General features: G+C 24.9%; 1 protein-coding gene across 1 annotated transcript; it reads left to right on the top strand.

Moving 5' to 3' along the window:
* Positions 1–571: 571 nt before the first annotated feature.
* Positions 572–14,848, top strand: LOC114131006 (guanine nucleotide exchange factor subunit Rich). Its single transcript, XM_027996128.2, has 21 exons — positions 572–945; positions 2,072–2,179; positions 2,258–2,410; positions 2,511–2,688; positions 2,767–2,900; positions 2,972–3,063; positions 3,128–3,524; positions 3,630–3,833; positions 3,909–4,278; positions 4,555–4,742; positions 8,343–8,571; positions 8,865–8,974; positions 9,032–9,163; positions 9,229–9,471; positions 9,706–9,820; positions 9,886–10,010; positions 10,093–10,232; positions 10,326–10,735; positions 10,803–10,968; positions 11,044–11,232; positions 12,021–14,848. The coding sequence occupies exons 1-21, from the start codon at positions 808–810 to the stop codon at positions 12,355–12,357; spliced, it is 4,158 nt and encodes a 1,385-aa protein (XP_027851929.1). The 5' UTR covers positions 572–807; the 3' UTR covers positions 12,358–14,848.
* Positions 14,849–15,051: the final 203 nt, after the last annotated feature.

The raw sequence follows: 15,051 nt of genomic DNA, 5'->3' as shown, positions 1-15,051 counted from the left end.
CCGGCACTAGCGACTATAGGGCACTAGGTATGTATAAATATAACACAGCCATTATAATAATATAATGCATAACTACCTACTAGCGTAGAAAGTTATTATGTCTACAATTATTTCAAACCCATATAACAGAATAAGATGTACCTACTTAAATTTAGGTTTTATGTGTTTTAATGTTTATTATTATTTATAGCTGTTTTCACGGATTCGCACCATGTAAAAAAAAAAAACATAGGTAGTATTTAAATAATTAGGTATATGATTTATTAAGTTGGTTTATAGATAAGTAAATACGTACCTATATTATATACCTATAATATACATTTTATTGTACAATGAAATCGTAGTAGTCAGTGGGTATACGCTTCTACAGTTCTGTGATCACTTCTTGACTCCGACACTACTTCCTTGATTTCTTCCTGATTCCCGTTAGGTTACCTTATCAATTATCAGTAGCTAACCGATCGTCTTGAACCGTGGCCATGTTTATATTATCATCTATGGTTTATAACAAGTAATCAATCCGTTATCAATGTATTACTTATTTTATTTGATGGCACCAAATGTGCTGATAACGTATACAATTATTTGTCGACGTTAATATTATATTATTATTATCCAATGACCAATAGTATAATAATATTTAATATTAAAATTTTTTAAATGGTTCAATGGTTGTAGACGTTGTAGTGCAGTGGACTTTAATTGTACCAGTAATGTCAAAGTTAAACGTACGTCAGTCATAAATTGCAATTGGGATTTAGTGTTTGCAGCAACTCGTATTTTGTTCATCCTAGTGCAACTATAACCATGTACTTTCCGTTAGGCTGGCCAAAAGTTTTGGCTTCAGCGCATGCTGCTGGCACCCTTGTCCAAGTGATATGCAACAGAGACAAAATTCTATTTGCTATACTTTCCATCGATCGACTGGAAATATGGTTTTGCAAGGTAAACACTAAACATCCTCAAGTAATGTTAATGCATCTATGTCTATGTTATGTTAGTCATTTGTTCTGTGCCCATTCAATGGCTTGTAAATCTTTTATCATTCAACATTTCTACCAATATTTACTGTAGGATGCTAATGCTAGCTTTGAAAACTGAATTATGTATCTAATGAATAAATAAACAATTCCCTTGTACGATCTTAATAACACGGAATAAATTAACGAAATTTTATCACTGTTAAAATGTAGTATGCTAAGATGTATACATTTTTTTTGCTAGACAAATTTTCAAATTGATTTAAAAATAGCGTAATACAAGAATTTGATTTTTAAAGAATTTTTAAGTTTAAACTTTCATTATTTTATTAAACATCATAATAATTAACTACCATTTTTTTGAAAAATAACACTATAAATAGACCATTTATATTTAACATTTTACAAAGTTACTTTTTATGTTTAAGTAGAAATATTTTTAAGATAAATATATATTTTATAATAAAATATACAATTTTAAATTATGAGTGAAATACATTTTTAAAATATTTATAATAGTTAATAATTTAAAAATATACTTAGTAATAATTTGATCAACTGTTTCAACTTAGAATCGTTTTTCATAGGCAATGATTTATAGTATCTATTAGATATCAACACAAGTACCTATAGAATATTTTATTAAACAATTCACTAATAATATAATATAACCAATAACTATATTGGTTAATTTTTTTATCCATTTTTTGGAAATGTTTTCTAATCTTGAATCAAAATATTTTAAGGATCAAATTTTACAATATTTCATCACCAAGATAGCAATATATAATAACCGATAGATTAGATAATAAAACAATTAGGTGTCATATTGTAATACTTTTATGTATTATTGTATTATGTATGCATATAAATAATGATTATTAGCAGTAAACCAATTTCTTAATTCATTTAACATATGACATTATACTTGTATACTATTATGTGTGTTAATACTTAATACTATAAGTCTATAACGTTTAAAATGTTTAGAAGAATAAATTATTTTTATTATTACCTTTCATTCCTTAATAATATAATTGTTTTCTTAAACTATGTTTAAAAATTAATAATTTAACGAACATCTTTTATAGCCATGTGTGAAGATTACCTCATACACAAGATCTCCTCAAAGTCTTGATGAAATTGGTTTTAATCGACGTGTAGAATGGAGGCCAGATTCCAGTATGTTGGTTATAGTCGTTAGTATTTGTTTTATTTTTTAATAATTTCTAATTATTTAATTACCACTTGCTGAAATGTTTTTAACTGTGTTGTAGACTACAAAAGGTTATTTAATATTTTACAATTTGAGTATTATTGGTGATCCTGGAAGCTTATATCACTTAGAAGATTCACACATCTCTAGTCTAAAACGAGAAAATGATGAGCTATTTGTGAAGGAGACCATACCATCTTTACATATTAAACAAGTAATAGAATATTTAAAATTTTATAAAAAATATATATATGACATATGTATATATAGCTTAAATATGTAGTATATTAATTCTATTTGTTTAAATTGTATAGGATCAAATTGCTTGTGTTGACGGTAGTGTGGAATGTATGGCTTGTATTCGTGATGAATTAATGGTGTCTACTTGTAAAGGACATGTATTGCGATATCACTGGAATGGTTCCATTAATCGAGATTACTGTTTAGATCTTCGTAGAACACCGTTTTCTATTGATCTACACGTTTCTAATGGTAAATAATTTATTATTTATTAAATTCTAATATGTGTAAATTATATGTATTATGATAATTTGTGTTTCAATTCTACAGCTGCACCATTAACTAGCAGAGATACTTTTATTGTTGATATGGAATACTCACCATTAGTTGGAGGTTTTGGAATTATTTTGAATGATGGTCGTGCAGCACTACTTACAGCATCATCTTTAAAATTTGATCCTAATGTAAAGTATAATTGAAAAATAAAGTATAAAAACATTTAAAAATAACATTATATTTCATTTTATCGAAATAGCAAGTTCAAGGTATTTGGGCACCAAATATTGATACAGCTACGTGTACAAGTTTGAACCACAAGTATAGATTGATTGCATATGGACTAAAAAAGTTAGTTAATTAAGTTAATTTTGAAATAATCATCCAACATCTATTTAAAATTTTAAAATTGTAGTTCTCAGGGCATAGTATTCGGTCTTGATGAACGTACTGGTGGATTACAGTTATCTCACAATCTTGTGATTCCTAGTCAAGTATGGCCAGGTGGAGGATTAGGTTCTGTGAGGTGTACTCGATGGACACCTGATGGCTGTGCTTTAGTAATGGCTTGGGAGAATGGTGGTTTCGCTGTGTGGAGTACTTTTGGAGCTCTGTTAGTTTGTTCATTGGCTTGGAACTTCAGTGTAAACATTGATTTAAGCTCTAGAAATCCACTCAATATTATTTCTATGGAATGGTGTATTGAAGGCTATCAATTATGGATGATTAATGGAGCCTCTAAAGATTCACATGATGATACAGTACTACAAATGTCATTTTTAAAAAGTGCTCTTGCTGTAAATCCAACAATGGTAAGTTTTTTAAATAAAATATCTTAATTTATTATGTACTAATATGAAATTATAAAACTTTAAAAATAATTTGTTATTAAAAACATTATAAAAATTGTGTTTTAGAGCCATCGTCCACATTTATATCTCCAAGGTGAAGATAAATTGTATTTGAATGTAACATCTGGTCTAACCAAAGTATATAAAATGACTCAATCCAATAACAGAACAAAAGACCAATTAACTATAACCAGTGCTTTAGTTGAAAATAAACAATGGATAATTGTTTATGCACCTTCTCCATATTTGGGAACCAATTGGCCAATTAGAGTAAATTTTATACATTACTTATTAAATGTATATTTATATATTATATTATGTAATTAAAATTTATTTATTTTTCAGACATCTTGTATAGACGATGATGGAAAACACATAGCAATTGCTGGGCGTTGTGGTATTGCTCATTATTCTTTAATTACCCATCGCTGGAAATTATTTGGCAATGAAATACAAGAAAAAGATATGATAGTAACTGGTGGAGTCTTATGGTGGCGATGCTATATTATATGCGGATGTTACAGCGTGCCTGTTGATGAACATCAAGTGCGAATATATAATGGAGATTCTAGATTATCTAATGATAATATGATTTCTTATCAATTAACCGGACAAGCTTTATTACTTGATTGTTTGGGAAACCGGTTAGCTGTTTTTTGTTCTGATGGGATTGTTAATTTATTTAACATTGAGCTTTCACCTAATCATAATATGGGTAATTTTAAACATATATTAAATTATTCCGAAATAATTTGTGCACTTTTTTATAATTCTATTCCTTTATGACATACGGAAATAATAAAATAAACTTGTATCATACTTTGGATGCGCTTAGAAATATGCTTTTATTAGATCTTCTGAGCCTCTAATTATAATTGAGTAATTTGCAAATTGAATTATAAAAATCATTTTAAATCTTATATTATTGGCATAGTTAAAATATTTACTTGTATAATTTGTTGCTTAATCTTATTTTTTATTCTTATTTTAGCAATATTGGATAGAGTACAGACTATTGATATGTCAGCTTTATGTATACATCCTACTTGCGTGGTTTCTGTTCTACTTACAACTCTTCGTATTGAACCAAAAGTTAAAGGTTCTACTGTAAGAGACAATTTTCTACTCAATATTAATGGAAATTTGTTGTTAGTAAATCAGCAAAGCTGTGATGATCAGGTATTGTTTTACTTTTGTTATTTTAAACATAAATATAAAATCAATATTTTAATTTTAGATTTTATCTGGTATTTTATTATTTTAATTTTTATTCTGTTGTATATAAATACACTTATTCTTGTAAAAATGCTATGATCATTAACTTCCATTGAAGTTGATGATGGCCAATTTAATATAATTTTCACTCTTAGGTCAAAATTAAAAATTTTCGGTGGAGACTCATTTGCGCACATATTAAAGGACTATACAACTAAAAAAAATCCTAATTTTTTTTATTATGTGAAAATATAGTGCTTTAAAAAGAAAAATTTTGGTGGTATAAAAATTTTTGTCGGACAATTGTTTCGGTTATGAGTCGCGTAAAACGCGTGACGTCATAAAATCACACCGTCCGCCGGGCCGTATCTAAAATACACGTGTTGTATTTATTTCGCTCGATTAAAATAACTATAGAGAAAAATTGATTTAAGGTATAAGTTGCTAAAGTACATTTATAAAAAGGTTATAAATTTCTTTAGATGATCATATTATTTTTACAGTATTAAAATTTGTTTCAGGGTAGCTTATATAGGAAAGACAAAAAAATAAAATATATTAAATAGCAAATACATTATATTAAATAATATTGTACACTGTTAATTAAAGTTAAAACAAAATATGTGTTATTATAATTTATAGTTTAAGAACTAAAATAAATATGTAAAACAAATCTCACAATAAAATATATTAATATAAACAAAAATACATATGTTATACATAATTAAATTGTGATAATAAATAATTATAGCTAATTTAGCTAATTAGATTATATTTTTAGGTAAATCTTGAATACCTTTTTGATTTTAATTCTTCATAAATATAATGTTGGATAAATATAATCTATTAAACATTATAATTAATAAAAAAATAATATCAAATATGTAAGTTGTTGTATTGTTGTATAAACCTACTATATAACCTAACTTACCTATGTTCAATTTTATGAACCTACCTTTATTTTAATTAGTATACCTAGGTATATTTTATTGTGAGGATTGTTTTACATATTTATTTTAGTTCTTAAACTATAAATTATAATAACACATATTTTGTTTTAACTTTAATTAACAGTGTACAATATTATTTAATATAATGTATTTGCTATTTAATATATTTTATTTGTTTGTCTTTCCTATATAAGCTACCCTGAAACAAATTTTAATACTGTAAAAATAATATGATCATCTAAAGAAATTTATAACCTTTTTATAAATGTACTTTAGCAACTTATACCTTAAATCAATTTTTCTCTATAGTTATTTTAATCGAGCGAAATAAATACAACACGTGTATTTTAGATACGGCCCGGCGGACGGTGTGATTTTATGACGTCACGCGTTTTACGCGACTCATAACCGAAACAATTGTCCGACAAAAATTTTTATACCACCAAAATTTTTCTTTTTAAAGCACTATATTTTCACATAATAAAAAAAATTAGGATTTTTTTAGTTGTATAGTCCTTTAATATATTTTTTTTTAATATTGCAATTCATTTGCGCACAAACTTGTGAACAATAAAAACCACCATATAGGTTTAAATTTTGAGTGAACAGGATGTCCGTATACTCTTAAAGTATAACGTTTATTTTCAATCGTAGTTTCCCATTAATTTTCATTTATTATTACAAAAATACTCGAAAATTAATTCTGAAATAAATTGGAAGGTGGCTTAAATACTTTTTCTGTTTACCTTATCTAAACCATGTACCAAACTCATTTTCTGAAATAATTTTAATACCTCCATGCAACATAAATTTGGATTTTTTAGATTATTTATAAAAAAATTATATTGATATTAATTTTGAGCCAGAATTATGGGCTAGTGAACCAGACAATAGTCCAAGAACCAACGAACAAAGCTAACATTTTTTATATGCACTGCAATAGTCAATTGTATACCTCCTACCCTTACATTCACAAAATTATTCGAGTAAAGTACTAATAATACTAAATATAATTTAAATAGTAATAAATAGTTGAGAAAAAAAAATTGAACATTTGTTATATAATTATAAAATAATTTTTAGTAACCTATTAAAATATTAAGTGTTTTCGTTTATTTGGTGTTTAATTTTTGTACTGATAAAATTGTTTTCATTAAAATGCTTAAAAAAAATTGAGTGTAAATTCATAATTATTTTTTATGATTCAAAATAGAATTTTATTGAACTTATATACTATTATGATAATTAAATATTAATAATATAATAATACAATGTTTTTGGTAAAAATTAATTTATCTCACTGTAATATTAATAGTAACAATAAATTATTATAGCTATATCGAAAAATATGTCTTGAAATAGTTGAAATATACATAATTAAGTCCTGAAAGTCTAAATTCATAATCTTTTTTCGTAAATAATGAGATTTACCATAGAGTTTAAATTTGACACATATATTTTAATTAGTTATTCAATAATAAGAAGTAATCAACAATTACAGTATTGTAGAGTAGTTACCTACTTTCTTCCTTTTTAATTATAATAATTCTACATAAATATTTTGGTTGGTTCATTTTTAGATATATTATTATTATTTTCCACATTTTTATGTTGTAAATAATAGAAAAATATGCAACTGCTGTACGCCTGTACTGTACAGTAGGTCTCAAGTGTACTTCCCCGTTTTGGAGTTAGTTATAGTCATGTATTTATCTTAAATTGATATATGATATGTGTGAAAAATTTAAATATACGGAAAGTAATCAATTTAGTGTGTATAATTTTATTAATTAATTTTGAATAACACCCCCCCCCCCCCCTCCTAATAAATTTCTAGTTATGCGCCTAGTCACGTATGTGTTAAATTTAAATTCAATGGTAAATCAATGCTTACGAAAAAACTATTTTGAATATGAAGATGGTCTCTTAACCTTTATTACTAAGTTTATTTTATCATTTATAAATATTGCCTTTAAAATAATTTTATTTACTATTTAATAGTAACTACTAATTTACTAGTCTAGTAGGTTGAATTATTTTTTTCTGAATATATTACGTTTTAAAATGTCATTGTGTGTATAAAATAGAATAATGTACAATTTGAAGTACATCCACATATGATATTTTTAAATTATATTATAATAACTAAAATTGTTGTTTTTCATTTAAACATTTTATTCTCTCCAAATTTTAAATTAAAATATTTATTAAAAAATTTATGTTGATATATTTTTTTAAATTTTTGATTTCATAGTGAACTATTTATAAGAAACCTTGAAATAAATGTTTAATCCTTAACTATAAAAATTGAACATTTTATAAAAATAAATGTATACCTATGTATCTTTAATATTTTTTTAATAGGTTTAATAATAATCTATGAGCAACCATGTTTGTATTATATTTTCAACATTTTTGACATATCAAAAAATTGTATATTATTAATGACATATTTAAAAAATAAAACTAAAAATAATTAAAGTTTATTAATAGTTCAAAAAGATCAAGTATTTAGAAAATTACATCAATTGTAAAAAATTATAATATAAACATTTTATAAAAGTTTCAAGTATCTATTAATAGGTATAATAACTATTATTTAATCATTTTTTAGTCTCAAGTTATTCCATCTCCAATTTTATTGGCATCTTGTGTAGAGAATGCTTGGGTTTCAAGCCAATACCGCCGTGATAAGCCTCATCTGACTGAAGCTCTTTGGTTATTTTGTGGTGCTCATGGAATGAGGGTTTGGCTTCCACTATTTCCAAAAAATGGTGATAAGTCTCATACTTTTATGTCAAAAAGAATTATGTTGCCATTTCAACTTAAAATTTATCCATTAGGTATGATTTCCACTTTGGTTAATTGATTAACAAATTTAAATAATTTATTAATTTTAGTAACTATTTTAGTTTACTAGTTAACATACGGCTTTACAAATAGCATTGCTTAATAATATGTAATCTGACAATTTTACAGATAACGTTTTGATTAAATAAAACATTATAATGTAAAGTTTTAAAGACATAATTAAATTACATTTATTAGGAAAACTGTATGATTTCTATTGTTATTAATCAATGAACGGTTATAGAAATCATTAAGATACTTATATTTTCATATTAAATTGTTTCAGCTATACTTTTTGAAGATGCTATTTTATTGGGTGCAGAAAATGATACATTACTGTACACATCAGATACTACAACTGTTTTTTCTTTGCCATTCTGTCAAGTAGAAAGAACGGTAAACCATATTATTTATTTTACAATAATCAAATGTTAATAATAATTCAAATTTTAGAGTCAAGTATATTTACATCAAATATTGAGACAATTGATACGGCGTAATTTAGGTTTCCATGCTTGGGAAGTTGCTAGGTGTTGTACGAATTTACCATATTTTTCTCACTCTTTGGAACTTTTGTTACATGAGGTGTGTAATGTTTAATTTAACGTTAATAAAAATATAATAATTTATAAATTATTTTACTTTTAAAGGTTTTAGAAGAAGAAGCTACCAGCAAAGAACCTATACCAGATGCTCAGTTACCTAGTGTTATAGAATTCATACAGGAATTTCCAAATCTATATTTAGAAACTGTGGTTCAGTGTGCTCGTAAAACTGAAATTGCATTATGGCCTTATTTATTTTCTGCAGCTGGTAAACCTAAAGATCTTTTTCAAGAATGTCTCAAACGACAAAATTTAAATACTGCTGCTTCGTATCTTATAATACTCCAGGTTGGTACATAAATTGATTCATATAATTTTATTAGCTATTACAAAAATATTTATCTTTTTATTTTTATAACCAAAACTCAGATTTAGATTGTAATTAATAATTATTGAATTGGTTTTTAATAAATATTCAATTACACATTTTTTATTTTAATTTATTGTTTAAACAAAATATACAATACTTTAATAAAATATATTGTCCTTTTTCGTAACATATTTTTTTAAATGTATTTCAAGAATTTAGAATCATCTTCGGTCAGTTGTAAATACGCTACTTTGTTATTGGATTCAGCCTTAGATAGTTGCCAATGGGATTTATCTAAAGACCTTGTCAGATTTTTGAAAGCAATTGGTAAGGAAATACTCAAACATTTTTTATTGTAGAAATTTAACTTTTTAACTTATATTGTGGTTTAGATCCAAATGATGCAGATTCCCCAAGAACATCTTGTGTTTTTCCTGCAAAATACAGCATGATGGGACAAGCAAGCACAGTGAATCCAAATGAGGAAGATTTATCATTTTTAATGGGAAACATTCAGGTATAATTAGTGTGACAATAAGGAAAAATAATTTTTAAAACAATTGTTATACTTTAATTAATTAAATTACCATCATTTTCAGGTGAGAGGACGAAGTATTAGTACCAGCACTACACCTAAAATAGATATGAATTCTACTTTTGTAAGAACTGATAGTAGAACAGAGCATAATAATTCACAAAGAAAAAGATCTGTACTTTCAAATGGAAAATCAGAAAATGGGTTTGTGTTATTTTTGTCTATTTGACTGTTTATACCCCTGTTTATACAATGTATTCATATTCTCTATATTCAACTATTTATAATTACTTTTAGAAAAGATATGGCCACTTGTAATTCTATTCTTGAAGAATTTTTCACTGATACAATTCTTCAAAAACATGCTGCCAAATTGTTGTTTAATTACAAACTAAGAGCACTTGGATATTTTGCTGCTCGATTAGACTTTCATTTAGTTGAATGGTTAGCTAAAGAACGTAATGGAGCAGCTCGGATTGATAACTATATTGTGGCCTTGAAAAGTCTTTATACTGATTTTTCTATAACAAGACCATTAACTCCTATCCAGAAACGTTCTCCACCACCATCGGGTATGTTGTTTAATATAGACAAACCTAAGTGGATAGATGGAGGTAGTGCTGTTGGAGATAGTGGCTACATGAGTTGTCAAGATGTTCCTCAAATTTCTTCTCAATATCCACAGGATGGATTTCTTACAGGAATCGGTGAGTAAATAATTTATAAAGAAAATTAATCTTTTTATTTTTCTGTATTCAATGGTTTTATTTTAAGATGAAGCTAGTACTGTTAGTGAATCTGAAGATGCTTTGTTGTGGAATGAAGAAAGAACACAGGCTAATATTGATAATTGGAATATTATTCCTAATGCACATATGCTTGAACAACTTTCTAGTGAGCATTTATCCCAAGACACTTCAAAAGCTGAAGTGCAACTTAGGTAGGTTATTACTTATTTTTAATAATATTTTTTTATTACTTTTATGAATATAATATTATATAAAATATTTTACAGATATTTGTTGCAATTATTATTTGAAGCTGGTTGTTTGGAGTGGAGCTTTATTGTATCAGTGTTTCTTCGTGATGCATTAGCTGTACAAAGACTTATATCTATTTCCCGGTCACCAGAACACAGTTATGAATCTGTGTCTAGATTAAAACAAGCGTTTATTTTATTATACCAATGGAGTTGCAATGAATGGTAGTGTTTACAATTTATAGTATATTTAACATATATTGTCTATTAGGTGTTATTTATACATTTTATTAAAAAAAAGTTTCTAACATCAAGAAAAAAAATTCATTCATAAACAAAAAACAATTTATAGGTTCTTTTTTTTTTTACTAGCGGATTGTATAGAAAGGTTAGCACTTTCAATAGAATAAAATCTTCAAAACAGATTTTTTTTTTAATACATTACAATATGACATATTTTTAGAACAAATTATTTTAAAATTATGTATTATATTATTCACAGTATTTTAGAGAAATGCTAAAAACTTATTCTAAGACCATACTTAATCAGCAAATCATGTATTGATTCTTGTCCCATTGCATAACTAATAAAAACATATTTTTTAATCTAAAAATCTAACTAACATTTTAGAAATTTATATAATAAAGACAATAAATTATGTGCTTTTAGTAAAAAAAAAAGGGAGTAAAAACTAATGAATTGTTTGATTTGATTAGGAAAATCACTTGGTTTATTAATTTAGTGGGTATACCTTTTAAAATTCTCTTAAATTGAACGCTTCAATGTCTATTATTTTAATGATCTATAAATTAATTTGTGTTATAACACAATTTGTCAAATCATATTTCACTAGTGAATTTACTACTTACATTGAAATAAATTTAGGGAAAATAATAATATATATCTGATAATTTTATTATTATAACTTAATTCTTATCATTAAAAAAAAATGAAAAAAAAATTTTAAAGCTTCAAGTAAATAATTATATATTCTATTTTATTTTATTTTTAGCTTTGGCTATCGACCATTTATGTCTACATGCCAAGCACAATTGGGTGTATTAAATCGAATAATAGCATCTAAACAGCCAGCACCTACTGTAACTCCACAAGCATCTTCATCTTCACTAACTAGTGTTCTTACACAATCATCTAGATCACGATCAGCAAGTGAAGGTACTGGTGGTAGTCATACTACGTCAGAAATAACTGATCATAGTATACAAACAGATTGTCATCCAGCTATTGCATTAGATTCTAGCTGTGATGAAACTCAAGACAATACACCTAATTTTGATACAGCATCTGTAGTAAGCTTGCAATCACCTAATAGTTGTTCACTATCTTAAAGGTATTTTATATATTACATAACAGCTTAATAATTTATTTTTGCAATTCATCTATACTGTTTTGAACAAAATATACAACAGTATTTAGCAAGACTTAAGTAAATAAAAATACATTTGTTATTATTTTATTAGTTTATTATTTTTGTAGGCTGTCAATTAGTAGACTTGATGAAAATACATTTTGTTTTCATAATTATGTGTTGTAATTTAACAATATATTTTAAATGTCCAATATAATTCCAAATTACTTGCCATGGAATATTGACTGATTTAAATATTTAAAAAAAAAACATTCGTTTAAGTGCCTACTAATTGAAAAAGCCAAAAATATATTATAAATAATTTTTTTATCTTGTCATGTTATTATTTTAACACATTTGTGATATATTGTTATTTATTATTAATTGATATATGATATTATTTATCCATTATTGTTAATCAATGAATTATTTTTATTGAATTTTTTTTTTTTATCTATACATCAAGTTTGTTAGTAACAACATTCTCAATGTATAGATAAATATTGTTTATTTTGTACATTGTACACATTTTGATAATAGCATTGAAGGGTACTCTTTAAGTATGCTGCTTATAAATTACAGTTTTTAAGTATGACCAATTTATATTTGGATAGTTAGTACCTAATACCTATGTGTTTCAAAGTTTAAAACAATTTATAATTAAATATAGTATTTTTTGATTATTGTATCAATTAGTCTACAAAATAGTTTTATAATGAAGTATACACTAATTAATTAAGTCAGATAATAAAATAGATAAAACTGATAAATATAAAAGAGGTCATTTACTTGTTATCTAGTGCTATCTAATTATCCATTGAAGTTTTAAATTCAGATTTAAATATTGATCTTTGCCTACTTGAAAGTAATATCGAAATGTCAGGGTGTCACCCTGATCAAGGTTTCTGAGTTTTTGGAATTTAGTTTTGATAAGTGATAAATTATTGTGAAAACATCATTGATCCGATAAATTAGAGCATATTACAAAATATAGTTATTATTGAAGTTGACAAATCAATGATAGAATTAAGGGAAAAGGATGTGAGTCTACTTCTGAAACAACTCAATCAGAAATGGTTTTGATCAATAATTTTAACTAATGTGTTTGAGATAATTTGTCATTACTTGAAAATTAAAGCTGACTAATATTTTTTAAACTAATTTAAATTTTAGATAAAGTCAACTGAAATGTTTATTAAGATAATTTATGAGGTAAGATAAAATGTTTAATTAGAAAACCGAAATTTGTAGGTAGCATACTTAGCAAAATTAATTCATGATACAGGTAGCATACTTAATAAGTACCCATTGAAAAAATATTCAGTGTTTTACTATTTATATAGAAGTATAGTAGAACATCAATTATCTGCTATAATTGTAGCTACAATGAGTTTAGATAATCAATTTGTGCAGATAATCAAACAATTAAAAATATATGATGAACATAAAGATAATCAACGCTCTACTGTATATAAGTTAATAACAAAAAATGTATTTTAAATGTAATTATATTATTTACTTTATTAGGTACTTATCAATCTTTCAATAGTATAGAAGGTAATTTTCTTAGTTTAATTCATTTTTTTTTTTTTATGTACAACTTTTGTGCCACGATTATAAAATAATTAATACATTTCATTTTACTGTATTATATTAATCTTCGAAATTTATTATATTATTTTGTAATGCTTATTCAAAATAAGAATTAAATCAACTAACGATAATCATGTATTTTAATTTTGTACTAAAATTATGACCTATAAGTAACTTTGAGTAACTTAGTATTTTGAAGATTGATTTTTGTGTAGCTATTGTGTAGAATAAGATTAAGTATTTATATGTAGTCAATTTGAATGGAAAAAAGAAAATTAGTATTATTGAATTCAAATTGTATGAAACCTAAGCAAATATGCCTTTTGTACAATCTGATTAAAAGCTCACATAGGCTGTGTTATTGATTAATACTATTAATACATTTTGCTTCTTACATATTTTTTACTTTGATTATGTTGTATATTAGTAAGCTATAATCAATTATTTGTATGTGTCATACAAGGTGCTCAATGTATTTTAGGGTTGTTAGTTATTATATATATTTTTTTTTCATTGATTTATTTCAATATTAAATTATTATTAAATTATTTGTTGCTGTACATGATTTCTTAAAAATACTAAAAAAAATTTATTAAAAAAAAGTTCAATTAGAATCAATATAATTATTTAAATACATTTTAAGTTAATTTTAAATTATATATTTATTTCTATTATTTATTTGTTGTGGCAATTTTATTGTTATTATTTAAATACAATGTAGATAAGTTATTATTTATTTACAAAATATTATACTTGACTTATGTATTTTTTATTATTATTATTATATTATTCATATTTTTATTTAGTAATTAATACTTTGATTATTGTTTATTATACTTAGATGATAACTGTTCTATAATCAAACAGCATAAATGAAAATAAATTGTATTATTTATTTGATGTTTAGAATTAATGTATTTCTATAGCAGATATGCTAATTTTATATTCTACTGAAATATAGTATACTGAGTGATTGTTCAAACAATGCTCATTATTTCAATATCTATTAATGTTTTTTTTTTAAATATATAAATATTTTTTTTTGTTGTTTAATATCTAGTCAAAATATAAAACAACATTC

This window comes from Aphis gossypii, chromosome 3 (assembly GCF_020184175.1).
Source record: "Aphis gossypii isolate Hap1 chromosome 3, ASM2018417v2, whole genome shotgun sequence".
Classification (NCBI taxonomy): Eukaryota; Metazoa; Arthropoda; class Insecta; order Hemiptera; family Aphididae; genus Aphis; species Aphis gossypii.
The sequence above is the reverse complement of the archived record's forward strand: the minus strand, read 5'-3'. Positions and strand labels throughout refer to the sequence as shown.

Coding starts and splice junctions, on each gene's coding strand:
- LOC114131006 (XM_027996128.2), top strand. CDS start 808: ATGTACTTTCCGTTAGGCTGGCCAAAAGTTTTGGCTTCAGCGCATGCT. Junction 946..2,071: donor TGGAAATATGGTTTTGCAAG/GTAAACACTAAA, acceptor CATCTTTTATAG/CCATGTGTGAAGATTACCTC. Junction 2,689..2,766: donor TGATCTACACGTTTCTAATG/GTAAATAATTTA, acceptor TCAATTCTACAG/CTGCACCATTAACTAGCAGA.